This window comes from Lethenteron reissneri, chromosome 35 (assembly GCF_015708825.2).
Source record: "Lethenteron reissneri isolate LAM-NWPU_2019-01 chromosome 35, ASM1570882v1, whole genome shotgun sequence".
NCBI lineage: Eukaryota > Metazoa > Chordata > Hyperoartia > Petromyzontiformes > Petromyzontidae > Lethenteron > Lethenteron reissneri.
In genome coordinates this window covers 330,005-342,322 of record NC_083813.1, presented here as the reverse complement: position 1 = coordinate 342,322, position 12,318 = coordinate 330,005, and the positions used below count along the sequence as shown (strand labels likewise).

General features: G+C 50.8%; 2 protein-coding genes across 2 annotated transcripts; both read right to left on the bottom strand.

Moving 5' to 3' along the window:
• Positions 1-3,005: 3,005 nt before the first annotated feature.
• LOC133350762 (hemagglutinin/amebocyte aggregation factor-like) lies at positions 3,006-5,396 on the bottom strand. Its single transcript, XM_061565482.1, has 4 exons — positions 5,239-5,396; positions 4,819-4,909; positions 4,241-4,435; positions 3,006-3,189 (listed from the first exon to the last, which is right to left on the bottom strand). The coding sequence occupies exons 1-4, from the start codon at positions 5,336-5,338 to the stop codon at positions 3,033-3,035; spliced, it is 543 nt and encodes a 180-aa protein (XP_061421466.1). The 5' UTR covers positions 5,339-5,396; the 3' UTR covers positions 3,006-3,032.
• A 3,406-nt stretch (positions 5,397-8,802) lies between these two features.
• LOC133350764 (hemagglutinin/amebocyte aggregation factor-like) lies at positions 8,803-11,744 on the bottom strand. The gene is made up of 5 exons (XM_061565484.1): positions 11,587-11,744; positions 11,167-11,257; positions 10,589-10,783; positions 9,385-9,537; positions 8,803-8,924 (listed from the first exon to the last, which is right to left on the bottom strand). Exons 1-5 carry the CDS (start codon positions 11,684-11,686, stop codon positions 8,879-8,881), a joined length of 585 nt encoding a protein of 194 aa, XP_061421468.1. The 5' UTR covers positions 11,687-11,744; the 3' UTR covers positions 8,803-8,878.
• Between the last annotated feature and the right edge of the window lie 574 nt (positions 11,745-12,318).

Sequence of the window (12,318 nt, the reverse complement as noted above, 5' to 3'; positions counted from 1 at the left end):
AGGACCAATACCTCTGCCGTTGCTGATCATTGTTTTAACGCTGTGGGCTCACACGAAATAGATTTTTCCAAGACGAAGGTACTCTGCATACCCACCGGCTACCTTCAGAGATTTGTTCACGAAGCCATCCAGATATATAAACACAGACACAACTTCAACCGAGAAGATGGGTACAAACTGAGCAACCATTGGAAGGACGTTATTAACCAGGTAAAGTCTTAACTGATGGTGATGTTTCCATCCTACCTGCCTATGTCAGCTTTATTTCCGACTCTCTGTGTGTCTCTCTCTCTCTCTCTCTGTGCCTCTCTCTTAGATCTCTCCCCCAGTGACTCAAGTGCTGTTGCAGAGTCAGAGTCCCGTTTTCTGCCCCGCCCCCTCTCCCCACCCCTTTCCCCCCCCATTATCTCTTCCCCCTACAGCCGATCTCTTGGATTGCACTCTCATGCTCACATGACCTTTGGATTTCACTCTCATGCTCACAGGTCCTTTTGATTGCACCCCTCATGCTCACATGTCCTTTGGATTGCACTCTCAAGCTCAACATGCCCTACAGTCCATCTCTCACAATCGCTGGCCTCACCCTCTTGCCCGATGCAGCAACCCCCCCTCGGGTCAATATAATGCCTCGTCCACAGCAGTCTGATTCTCTCACCTGAAGACGGTCGCTTGTTGTTGCGATCGAAACGTCGTGATCAATTTTTTTTCTACCTCCGTGACTTTACCGAAAGAACCAAAGAGTACCGATTCCTGCAGTCACGAAAGCTTCAAATCAAGAATGTCTTGGGAACGAATTGTGAAAGGGGACGTTATTCTTCAAAGCTAAAGCTGATTTAAAAAACTGTCTCCGATAAACAATAGGACAACAACAATGTCGAATTATCTTCCCTTGAACTACTCTCTATTGAGAATGAGATTGTGCGAAAAACATAATTTGAAGAAGTTATGTGCTTATTTTACAATAAAAATCTTGAAAAGTTCATCTTCGGTGTTAATTTCGCTCACCTTATAAAAAAACGATTGACACGACTCTGCCTCTGTGTAGTAAGTATATGGGAGGCTTGAGGACAGGATCCGAGGCACACTTGTTTATTACAACAACACAGTAATTACAGGTCACTTGGCTACAGGGATTCACGACAGCTAAGCCCTCTAACCTATACCAATTCCTCCACTACGGGGCTAGGGGAGGCTATCTGTCCCAGCCTGGTTAAGCTGGGATCCCGGCACCCTGAGTCACCAGACCAGCTTAGTCTGGGCTCTCGGGGCCACGCCACCGGCTTGCCCTGGTCGGCCCTTATAAGGACAGCGAGCCAGGGGAGCTCTGGGGCCTATTCTAGCAGGTCTTCCGTCTTCTCTGGTTAAAGCTGAGTCCCCACCTCGAGCCCTCGAGCTCATCACCTTTTAGAAGAAGTTATGTGCTTATTTTACAATAAAAATCTTGAAAAGTTCATCTTCGGTGTTAATTTCGCTCACCTTATAAAAAAACGATTGACACGACTCTGCCTCTGTATAAACACTGTGCCCATCCTTGCTATATAAATACATTTATTCAAGAAGATATTTTGGTTTCAAAAATGTATATCATACATACGAAAGACATAGTCAACATTTTTTTTTTGTAGGCCCAAAGGCACAGTGCCTACTGTGGCCTATTGGATAATACAACCCTGGTGGGTGGGTGAGTGGGTGGGTTGAGTGAGTGGGTGAGTGAGTGAGTAGGCCCTAGACACAGTGCCTACTGTGGCCTATTGGATAATACAACCCTGGTGGGTGGGTGAGTAGGTGGGTGAGTGAGTGAGTAGGCCCTAGACACAGTGCCTACTGTAGCCTATTGGATAATACAGCCCTGGTGGGTGGGTGGGTGAGTGGGTGGGTGAGTGAGTGAGTCGGCCATAGACACAGTGCCTACTGTGGCCTATTGGATAATACAGCCCTGGTGGGTGGGTGAGTGGGTGGGTGAGTGAGTCGACCATAGACACAGTGCCTACTGTGGCCTATTGGATAATACAGCCCTGGTGGGTGGGTGAGTGGGTGGGTGAGTGAGTCGGCCCTAGACACAGTGCCTACTGTGGCCTATTGGATAATACAACCCTGGTGGGTGGGTGGGTGAGTGGGTGGGTGAGTGAGTCGGCCCTAGACACAGTGCCTACTGTGGCCTATTGGATAATATGGCCCTGGGTTCGCGACGGTCCTCCAGGTGGTCCGCGGGGCTGTGATGCAAATGCAGATGTATTCGTACAATAATGACGTTTTACCTTTTGTTTCGCACATTAATATTTTACTCATGATATTTAATTTAAAAAGGTTAGGTAAACTACCCTGATTAGACGACCTTAAGATCTAAATGTTCCCTATAAAAAACCTGAAAGCTGCGTAAAAAAATGTTCCACTAATATGAATAATTAGTGTTGCTGGTATTTAGATAAAGTGAAAGCGTTTTGTCACCAGGGCTGGGGGAGGCTGGGTGATCAGCGGGCCAAGCAAGTTTGAGAAAGCCTACGTTATTTATTGCTCTGTAGCACTTGGAAATGTTTACTAATCTACTTGTGTTATTATTCTGTTTGCCTTTGACTCTTGCCCTGAAATATGGTTATTTTGACAGGTCTGTTGTTTGAGACAAAAGTAACTGAGATGTTGTATAATTTGTCCCGTGGTTTATTTCACTATTGGACAGTGACCAATTCTGGAGGTGAGGTTGAGAATAAACCCCCAAGCGAAACCAACCGGTGACTGGACGTCGCCTCGTGCCCATGGTGTGACTGATAATTTCTTCAGATAATCTCAAGCTACTGTTTCTGTTGTGGTTAATATTTCGACCTGCCTTCTATTATCGGATGTTTGCATAACCCAGGTCTCCCTAAGTCTCAGTCTGCTCTGATTGGTTTTAAATGCACGTTTCATCATGATGATTCATTCATGTTTAAAGTGATGTTCACGTGACAATATACGATGATGCGGCTGCTGCATCAAGTGTGCATTGTGAATATGAACACAATTGAGATGTATCTTAAGGAGGTGACTCGCTGTACTTACTCTTTGCCATTGTCGTGATAACTGGACACACCAGCTAAGAAGTAGGAGTCTGGGACAGTCCAGCTGAACTGCTCATCCCAGTTATTGACGTAGTCAGTCCACAAGCACTCGCTGAAGCAGACATTGCTCTGGGTGCAGCAATTATACTTCCACCTACATCGGGAGGAGACCGCGACTCAGTTCGGTGTCATTATTTGCGAATAAAAGACGATACAGAGTATAGTATGTTAACTGTAAAACGTCACGTGTGTGGGAAGGACTGGACGGCCGAGTTTACTACAACGGGGCAATGCAACCCCGAGCCTCAAATCGGATTCAAAATGCGCAGGGCGTGCCACGTGGTGTCAGTCTCTCTCGGGGAGCCAGTGGTGGAAACTCCACTTTCCTATGGCGGGGGTTAGTCTCCACTTTATCTGCTTCCCACGCTTGGAAACAAAGTTGTCCACAAGAGGTTTATTGGGGGGGGGGGGCGTAAATATAAATGTTGTGTCGTTAAAACCCACCACCACCCGACACAGCCAATTAGTAATCAAAACGTGACCAGTTAGATTCTAGTTCAGCACACCGGTGTGTTGGACAGTAAACCCACAACATTGTGGTGGCGGGTGTAACGACACATCTATATGTATGCGATCTAACCCAAAACAAACCTCTGTTATGGATAACGTTGGTCGCGAAAGCCCTACTACGTGTCAAACAGAGTCGGACTTGTTTTTATCAACGAGTACGACTTCCCAACTCTTCAATTGATTTCAATTCTGCCAAATACCTCCTGGCCAGGAATCAAAACCAAAGGAGCGATTGCGACACTTCCCGGAATGTATGGAGCCGACGCTTTCTAAGCACTTGCCTGCGTCTCTTGCAACGATTGATTGGATTGCAATCAGGAACGGGGGAAGCAGGGGAAGCAATTTCCCCCCTCTGCACTTGACGAGTCGGGGCGTGTTGGGTGAAGCGGCTATGTAGGTCACGTTGCCTGGGTGCACGACTCAGCCTCACATATAGGAAACATCGCCACTGGGGAGACAAAGGCGGCCGAACGTGGTGCTGGCAACCCACCCTCTCGTGTACCGTTCCGGCCTTCATAGGTGCTCGCTAACAGCCCTTACCCCAACAGTCTGGCAAGGCTACACTGGGGGGATCTTTGTTTGCGTACGCGAGTCGAGGTGTGGGAGCTGCGAGTCGAGGTGTGGGAGCTGCGCACCTGCGGTCCTCCTTGCCGTTGTCGTGGTAGCTCTCCATGCCATTCAGAGCCGAGTGGAAAGGGCAGGTGAAGGAGAAGGCCTCGTCGAAGTTGTTGACGTAGTTGCTCTGCGTGCAGGTGACGGTGCGGCTCGTGTCGAAGGTTCCTTTGCAGCGGAAGTCCCAAATCCGGTCTTCCTTGCCGTTATCGTGAATACTGCGGGGCGACACCGGAGCGCCGCGCCGCGCATCACCCCTCGTGCACTCAATCGATGTTTGTTTATGTAACGTTATTGCATGTGTTTTATTGCACTTATTGCTGTCATTGTTTTATGTTATTGCTGGTGTCATTTTGGGCAACCCCGGGTCACTTCTTGCAAAGCAGCCGATCCCAGTCTTGCGTTGACACCTAGTTAAACCAAATACATTTTAAACTTTAAACCCGCACCGACCAGCGTGGTAAAGTATGGTCAAACAATCCCCACGACCGACACGGCGCGAGAAGGCCTCCACCCAGCAGTGGACTGACAGAGCTGTAAGTTATTCCTTGTTCTCACTGTAACGTGGCTGGTCCGGAGAGGGCATGGGGCAACAACTCACCTCTGCACTTGCGAGATGCTCTGGTGGGAAGGGCAGTTGAAGTTCAGAAGCTGGTCATAGTTGTTCACGTAGCGCGGGTCGGCGTAGGGACCTGGATGAGTTTCCGTGCGGCACATTCACACGAGGGGAGTGTCAGGGGGCGATGTTCAGGCAAACGGAGTTTCGGTTCATAGCGCGTACCGCTACTGTTGCTGTTGGGGTGTGTGGCTGCCAAACCCCTTGTGCAGTATACCACGGACATGAATTAGATACAAAGTTTACAGCAGCTCCTCCTGCTCACAATGAGAAAACGCGGGGGAGTGTTTAAGTGCAGCGGCCGAATACGGACGAGTCCGATGCACCACGCGGCCCCTGTGAGACCGTGCGCTTTGCCCTGCCACTCGTGCGCTTTGCTCTGCGCACAACGCCAGCGGCACTCACCCAGATTGGCGGCGTGAAGCCCGGCGACCAGCGTGGCGAACAGCAACAGCTTCATGGCGACAGGCAAGCAGCTTCTAGAGTCTCTCCCTTTGCTACCCATTTGACGCCTCCTATATAGCGCAGCCCACTCCACACGCCGGGAGCCACGCGCTTACCGTGCGCGTCACAGTCCGCGGGCTGCTGGGACGACCGCCGCCTGCTCGCGTTCCCACGACGGCGTGGGAACGCTCACACGGACGCAAGGCAGCTCTGCCATCAGCCGGCCTTCACCTGGACCTGAACTGATGCCTGATGCATGTGTGGGGGGCGGCGTCCACCCCACCGCCCTCACCGCGTCGATCGGCTCCCGCCGGGCACCCGCCGACCGAGTGATCGCCCCCCCCCCCGCGCGTGCGCCGTGCAGAGTTAGTCCTCACTCGCACACACACTCACGCAGACGCGGCGCACAGCTGTGTGACCGCACCCACACTTGCGAGCGGTTTCCTCTTAACACAAACTGCAGCTAACGCGAGCGCTGCGCGAACACGCGCGCGCCTGCGGGCGATTATATTCTAACACGCGCACACACCACAGCTGACGCTGCAGCAGCTGCGCTAACGCGCCCGCACCTGCAGGCGATTATCTCAACGAGCGCTCGTGCTGCGGCTCTGCCCTCACTCTCGCCGCGCGTCCACCCACGCAGCCGCGCCGGTCCTCCAGGTGGTCCGCGGGGCTGTGATGCAAATGCAGATGTATTCGTACAATAATGACGTTTTACCTTTTGTTTCGCACATTAATATTTTACTCATGATATTTAATTTAAAAAGGTTAGGTAAACTACCCTGATTAGACGACCTTAAGATCTAAATGTTCCCTATAAAAAACCTGAAAGCTGCGTAAAAAAATGTTCCACTAATATGAATAATTAGTGTTGCTGGTATTTAGATAAAGTGAAAGCGTTTTGTCACCAGGGCTGGGGGAGGCTGGGTGATCAGCGGGCCAAGCAAGTTTGAGAAAGCCTACGTTATTTATTGCTCTGTAGCACTTGGAAATGTTTACTAATCTACTTGTGTTATTATTCTGTTTGCCTTTGACTCTTGCCCTGAAATATGGTTATTTTGACAGGTCTGTTGTTTGAGACAAAAGTAACTGAGATGTTGTATAATTTGTCCCGTGGTTTATTTCACTATTGGACAGTGACCAATTCTGGAGGTGAGGTTGAGAATAAACCCCCAAGCGAAACCAACCGGTGACTGGACGTCGCCTCGTGCCCATGGTGTGACTGGTGAGTCTGTGTCCATGGTGGGACTGGTGTGTTTGCAACAATAATTTTGTTTTGAGCTTTTCCCACATGCTCCAATAACTTTCACCTCAATCACGTCTATGGCCCAAGCTATATTTGGCGTGGTGGTGGCTCGTCATGAAAGTTGTATCCATGGATGCGGTAGCGACTGGCACGTCAGCCATCCAAGACGTGGGTTTCTTGGAGCGTCAGTACATCAGTGTCACGTGGGTGTTCATGATGATCGCGAGATGCTCGCACTTCGACCGCGAGAGTCCGTCAATGTTCAGTTGGAGGATCCTCGTCCCAGGGCCGATCTGGCGCGCCGTTGTTGTTTGGCTCTGAAGAGGGCCCTTGGCGTGGCTCGTGTTGTTGTTGTTGTCGCTGTGGAGACCGGGAGATCGACCATCGATCTTCGGTCGCCGCGTTTGACGGCATTCGTCGCGATTTCTCACTTAACAACAGAGTGGGACCGCGTGAAGGCTGCCATTCTCCACTCTTTTCACCCCCTCACTCCGTACTCTTTAAATGTCTTCTGGTTTTTTTTAATCGAACGTGTTTACAACCCTCTTTAACACTGCCACTGTGGCTCGGACTGCCATCTTTGAAGAAGCTAGAGAGACGCCTCCACCTGGCTCTCGACAAAAAGCCCATAACGCTTCGGACCAATGCCTTGTACAATACTATTTTTTTTATTTTTACTAAGCTATGGAGCTCTATTTCAGAAGCGACCTGGCTATCACAAATGATAGCTCAACGAAATGGCTTATCACGTGGACATGTATATCAGCCAAATACTCAAAACGCGTGATGTTGATTTTAAATGCGGAGGGAAAAACCGGAGGACCCAGAGAAAAATCGACACGACCACGAGGAGAAAGACACGCAAACAGCAGGCGTCTGCGTCGGGATCAAACCTACAACCTCCTGCACACCAGGCGAGGTAGTTCACATCTCGCTACCGTTGTTCCTGAATCCCTCATTCGCCCGAGCTCCCACCCATAACCCGATGGGTCGGGCCTCTACAGAACGTTCAGAGACCAGGGCTCCACCCGCACGCCGCAGCTGGGCCTGCATCGACTTACAACACGGCGCTCCCAGTGGCTGTGGACGCCCTCCGATCGTGACCCACCAACCCCAATGTGAGCAGACAGGCCCTTTGGAGGTTCCCCTGAGTAACAGCATTAAGAGGCATCACGCCACTAAAACTGGCTGTTGTCGATTTATTGAAGACGAGCTTTTTTGTATATTGCAGTAAACCTGAAATATTCAATCGAAAAATTGTTCACCTCATGATTATTAATGAGGGGGGGTTGCCCCATATTGAGTGACGTCACCCGTTAACGGTTATTGGGGAGGGGTGCGGCATGTGGAGTGACGTCATCCGCTCATAATTATTAATGAGGGGAGGGGTGCGGCATGTGGAGTGACGTCATCCGCTCATAATTATTAATGAGGGGAGGGGTGCGGCATGTGGAGTGTACATGCATATTCATGAAGGGGGGGGAGCTCTTTTGTAGTGACGTCACGCACAGATGTAGCACTGCTGCGTAGATTTATTTTTTTACTGTCAATTTCTGTAAAGAAACGTCATATTTGAAGTGACTTTGCATAATAAATTATTTAATTCAGTTCGACCTTTGCGTTAATGTAAAAATCCACCCGCTCATGAATATTAATGACGGGGGTGTGCCTCATGTGGAGTGACGTCACGCGGGGGTGTGCCTCATGTGGAGTGACGTCACGCGGGGAGGTGGGCCTCATGTGGACTGACGTCGCGCGCAGGGACACGCATTCTTAGCTTATTATAGTCGTAATGTTAGTTCGACTACAATAGCCGCCCTAGGTACACTTTGCTGTTTTCCGGCTATGTCCCTTTTGACAGATATCCCCAATGGTTTAGCGAACATATTGTACATGAAGTTTGTTGTGCTAATTTATTTGTGTAATTAGGGAGCGGTGGTGCAGTGCTTCGCGCAATGCGATTTCAACTCAGTGAGCTGACCTCGATCCCAGCCTAGCCAGTAGTAGTTTCACACCCAAAGCTCCGGACAAATGATTTCCCATTCAATTGCTGCCATCTGTTGGCCACATAACATCGTGAAATTTAGCAGTTTTATAAATCAGTGTGTGGTGCACAAACCGGTGCCTCGACAGTGCTGGACAATCCTCGCGCATAATCACGCAAGACATATTCCCTCATTTCTAATTGAGTCCACATTATCGAGGCCATATTATTCATGTCATTAATATTATTTACTACCCGTAGCACTGACACAAACGACACACACAGACACATCACGTATTCGTCAACAATTTATTCTGATGCGGTTTGTCTTTTGCAGACACGGTATCACAGTTGGCACATTTGCTAAATACTTAGCAAGATATCTTCTTGCAGAAATGGTATTTCCAGCGACGATCCCTAAAAAGAAGTAGGAAGACGTCGTTAGTGATCTTTAAATCAAGAGTGGCAGTAGACATCGCCGTCTGTAGATGATGAAGCAGATTGTGATGGAAGACGTCTGTATAATGATGGCAGAGATGCAGGCAGAGATGACAACAACTTTACAATCCAATCTTCATGTTACATCACTTCATTATTCTTTATTTGATAATTTCTTCAGATAATCTCAAGCTACTGTTTCTGTTGTGGTTAATATTTCGACCTGCCTTCTATTATCGGATGTTTGCATAACCCAGGTCTCCCTAAGTCTCAGTCTGCTCTGATTGGTTTTAAATGCACGTTTCATCATGATGATTCATTCATGTTTAAAGTGATGTTCACGTGACAATATACGATGATGCGGCTGCTGCATCAAGTGTGCATTGTGAATATGAACACAATTGAGATGTATCTTAAGGAGGTGACTCGCTGTACTTACTCTTTGCCATTGTCGTGATAACTGGACACACCAGCTAAGAAGTAGGAGTCTGGGACAGTCCAGCTGAACTGCTCATCCCAGTTATTGACGTAGTCAGTCCACAAGCACTCGCTGAAGCAGACATTGCTCTGGGCGCAGCAATTATACTTCCACCTACATCGGGAGGAGACCGCGACTCAGTTCGGTGTCATTATTTGCGAATAAAAGACGATACAGAGTATAGTATGTTAACTGTAAAACGTCACGTGTGTGGGAAGGACTGGACGGCCGAGTTTACTACAACGGGGCAATGCAACCCCGAGCCTCAAATCGGATTCAAAATGCGCAGGGCGTGCCACGTGGTGTCAGTCTCTCTCGGGGAGCCAGTGGTGGAAACTCCACTTTCCTATGGCGGGGGTTAGTCTCCACTTTATCTGCTTCCCACGCTTGGAAACAAAGTTGTCCACAAGAGGTTTATTGGGGGGGGGGGGCGTAAATATAAATGTTGTGTCGTTAAAACCCACCACCACCCGACACAGCCAATTAATAATCAAAACGTGACCAGTTAGATTCTAGTTCAGCACACCGGTGTGTTGGACAGTAAACCCACAACATTGTGGTGGCGGGTGTAACGACACATCTATATGTATGCGATCTAACCCAAAACAAACCTCTGTTATGGATAACGTTGGTCGCGAAAGCCCTACTACGTGTCAAACAGAGTCGGACTTGTTTTTATCAACGAGTACGACTTCCCAACTCTTCAATTGATTTCAATTCTGCCAAATACCTCCTGGCCAGGCATCAAAACCAAATGAGCGATTGCGACACTTCCCGGAATGTATGGAGCCGACGCTTTCTAAGCACTTGCCTGCGTCTCTTGCAACGATTGATTGGATTGCAATCAGGAACGGGGGAAGCAGGGGAAGCAATTTCCCCCCTCTGCACTTGACGAGTCGGGGCGTGTTGGGTGAAGCGGCTATGTAGGTCACGTTGCCTGGGTGCACGACTCAGCCTCACATAAAGGAAACATCGCCACTGGGGAGACAAAGGCGGCCGAACGTGGTGCTGGCAACCCACCCTCTCGTGTACCGTTCCGGCCTTCATAGGTGCTCGCTAACAGCCCTTACCCCAACAGTCTGGCAAAGCTACACTGGGGGGATCTTTGTTTGCGTACGCGGGTCGAGGTGTGGGAGCTGCGAGTCGAGGTGTGGGAGCTGCGCACCTGCGGTCCTCCTTGCCGTTGTCGTGGTAGCTCTCCATGCCATTCAGAGCCGAGTGGAAAGGGCAGGTGAAGGAGAAGGCCTCGTCGAAGTTGTTGACGTAGTTGCTCTGCGTGCAGGTGACGGTGCGGCTCGTGTCGAAGGTTCCTTTGCAGCGGAAGTCCCAAATCCGGTCTTCCTTGCCGTTGTCGTGAATACTGCGGGGCGACACCGGTGTGCCGCGCCGCGCATCACCCCTCGTGCACTCAATCGATGTTTGTTTATGTAACGTTATTGCATTTGTTTTATTGCACTTATTGCTGTCATTGTTTTATGTTATTGCTGGTGTCATTTTGGGCAACCCCGGGTCACTTCTTGCAAAGCAGCCGATCCCAGTCTTGCGTTGACACCTAGTTAAACCAAATACATTTTAAACTTTAAACCCGCACCGACCAGCGTGGTAAAGTATGGTCAAACAATCCCCACGACCGACACGGCGCGAGAAGGCCTCCACCCAGCAGGGGACTGACAGAGCTGTAAGTTATTCCTTGTTCTCACTGTAACGTGGCTGGTCCGGAGAGGGCATGGGGCAACAACTCACCTCTGCACTTGCGAGATGCTCTGGTGGGAAGGGCAGTTGAAGTTCAGAAGCTGGTCATAGTTGTTCACGTAGCGCGGGTCGGCGTAGGGACCTGGATGAGTTTCCGTGCGGCACATTCACACGAGGGGAGTGTCAGGGGGCGATGTTCAGGCAAACGGAGTTTCGGTTCATAGCGCGTACCGCTACTGTTGCTGTTGGGGTGTGTGGCTGCCAAACCCCTTGTGCAGTATACCACGGACATGAATTAGATACAAAGTTTACAGCAGCTCCTCCTGCTCACAATGAGAAAACGCGGGGGAGTGTTTAAGTGCAGCGGCCGAATACGGACGAGTCCGATGCACCACGCGGCCCCTGTGAGACCGTGCGCTTTGCCCTGCCACTCGTGCGCTTTGCTCTGCGCACAACGCCAGCGGCACTCACCCAGATTGGCGGCGTGAAGCCCGGCGACCAGCGTGGCGAACAGCAACAGCTTCATGGCGACAGGCAAGCAGCTTCTAGAGTCTCTCCCTTTGCTACCCATTTGACGCCTCCTATATAGCGCAGCCCACTCCACACGCCGGGAGCCACGCGCTTACCGTGCGCGTCACAGTCCGCGGGCTGCTGGGACGACCGCCGCCTGCTCGCGTTCCCACGACGGCATGGGAACGCTCACACGGACGCAAGGCAGCTCTGCCAATGGCCGGCCTTCACCTGGACCTGAACTGATGCCTGATGCATGTGTGGGGGGCGGCGTCCACCCCACCGCCTTTACCGCGTCGATCGGCTCCCGCCGGGCACCCGCCGACCGAGTGATCGCCCCCCCCTTCCCCGCGCGTGCGCCGTGCAGAGTTAGTCCTCACTCGCACACACACTCACGCAGACGCGGCGCACAGCTGTGTGACCGCACCCACACTTGCGAGCGGTTTCCTCTTAACACAAACTGCAGCTAACGCGAGCGCTGCGCGAACACGCGCGCGCCTGCGGGCGATTATATTCTAACACGCGCACACACCACAGCTGACCCTGCAGCAGCTGCGCAAACGCGCCCGCACCTGCAGGCGATTATCTCAACGAGCGCTCGTGCTGCGGCTCTGCCCTCACTCTCGCCGCGCGTCCACCCACGCAGCCGCCACACACAGGAAGCACAGACACCACACCGATGCTCTGTGCTAA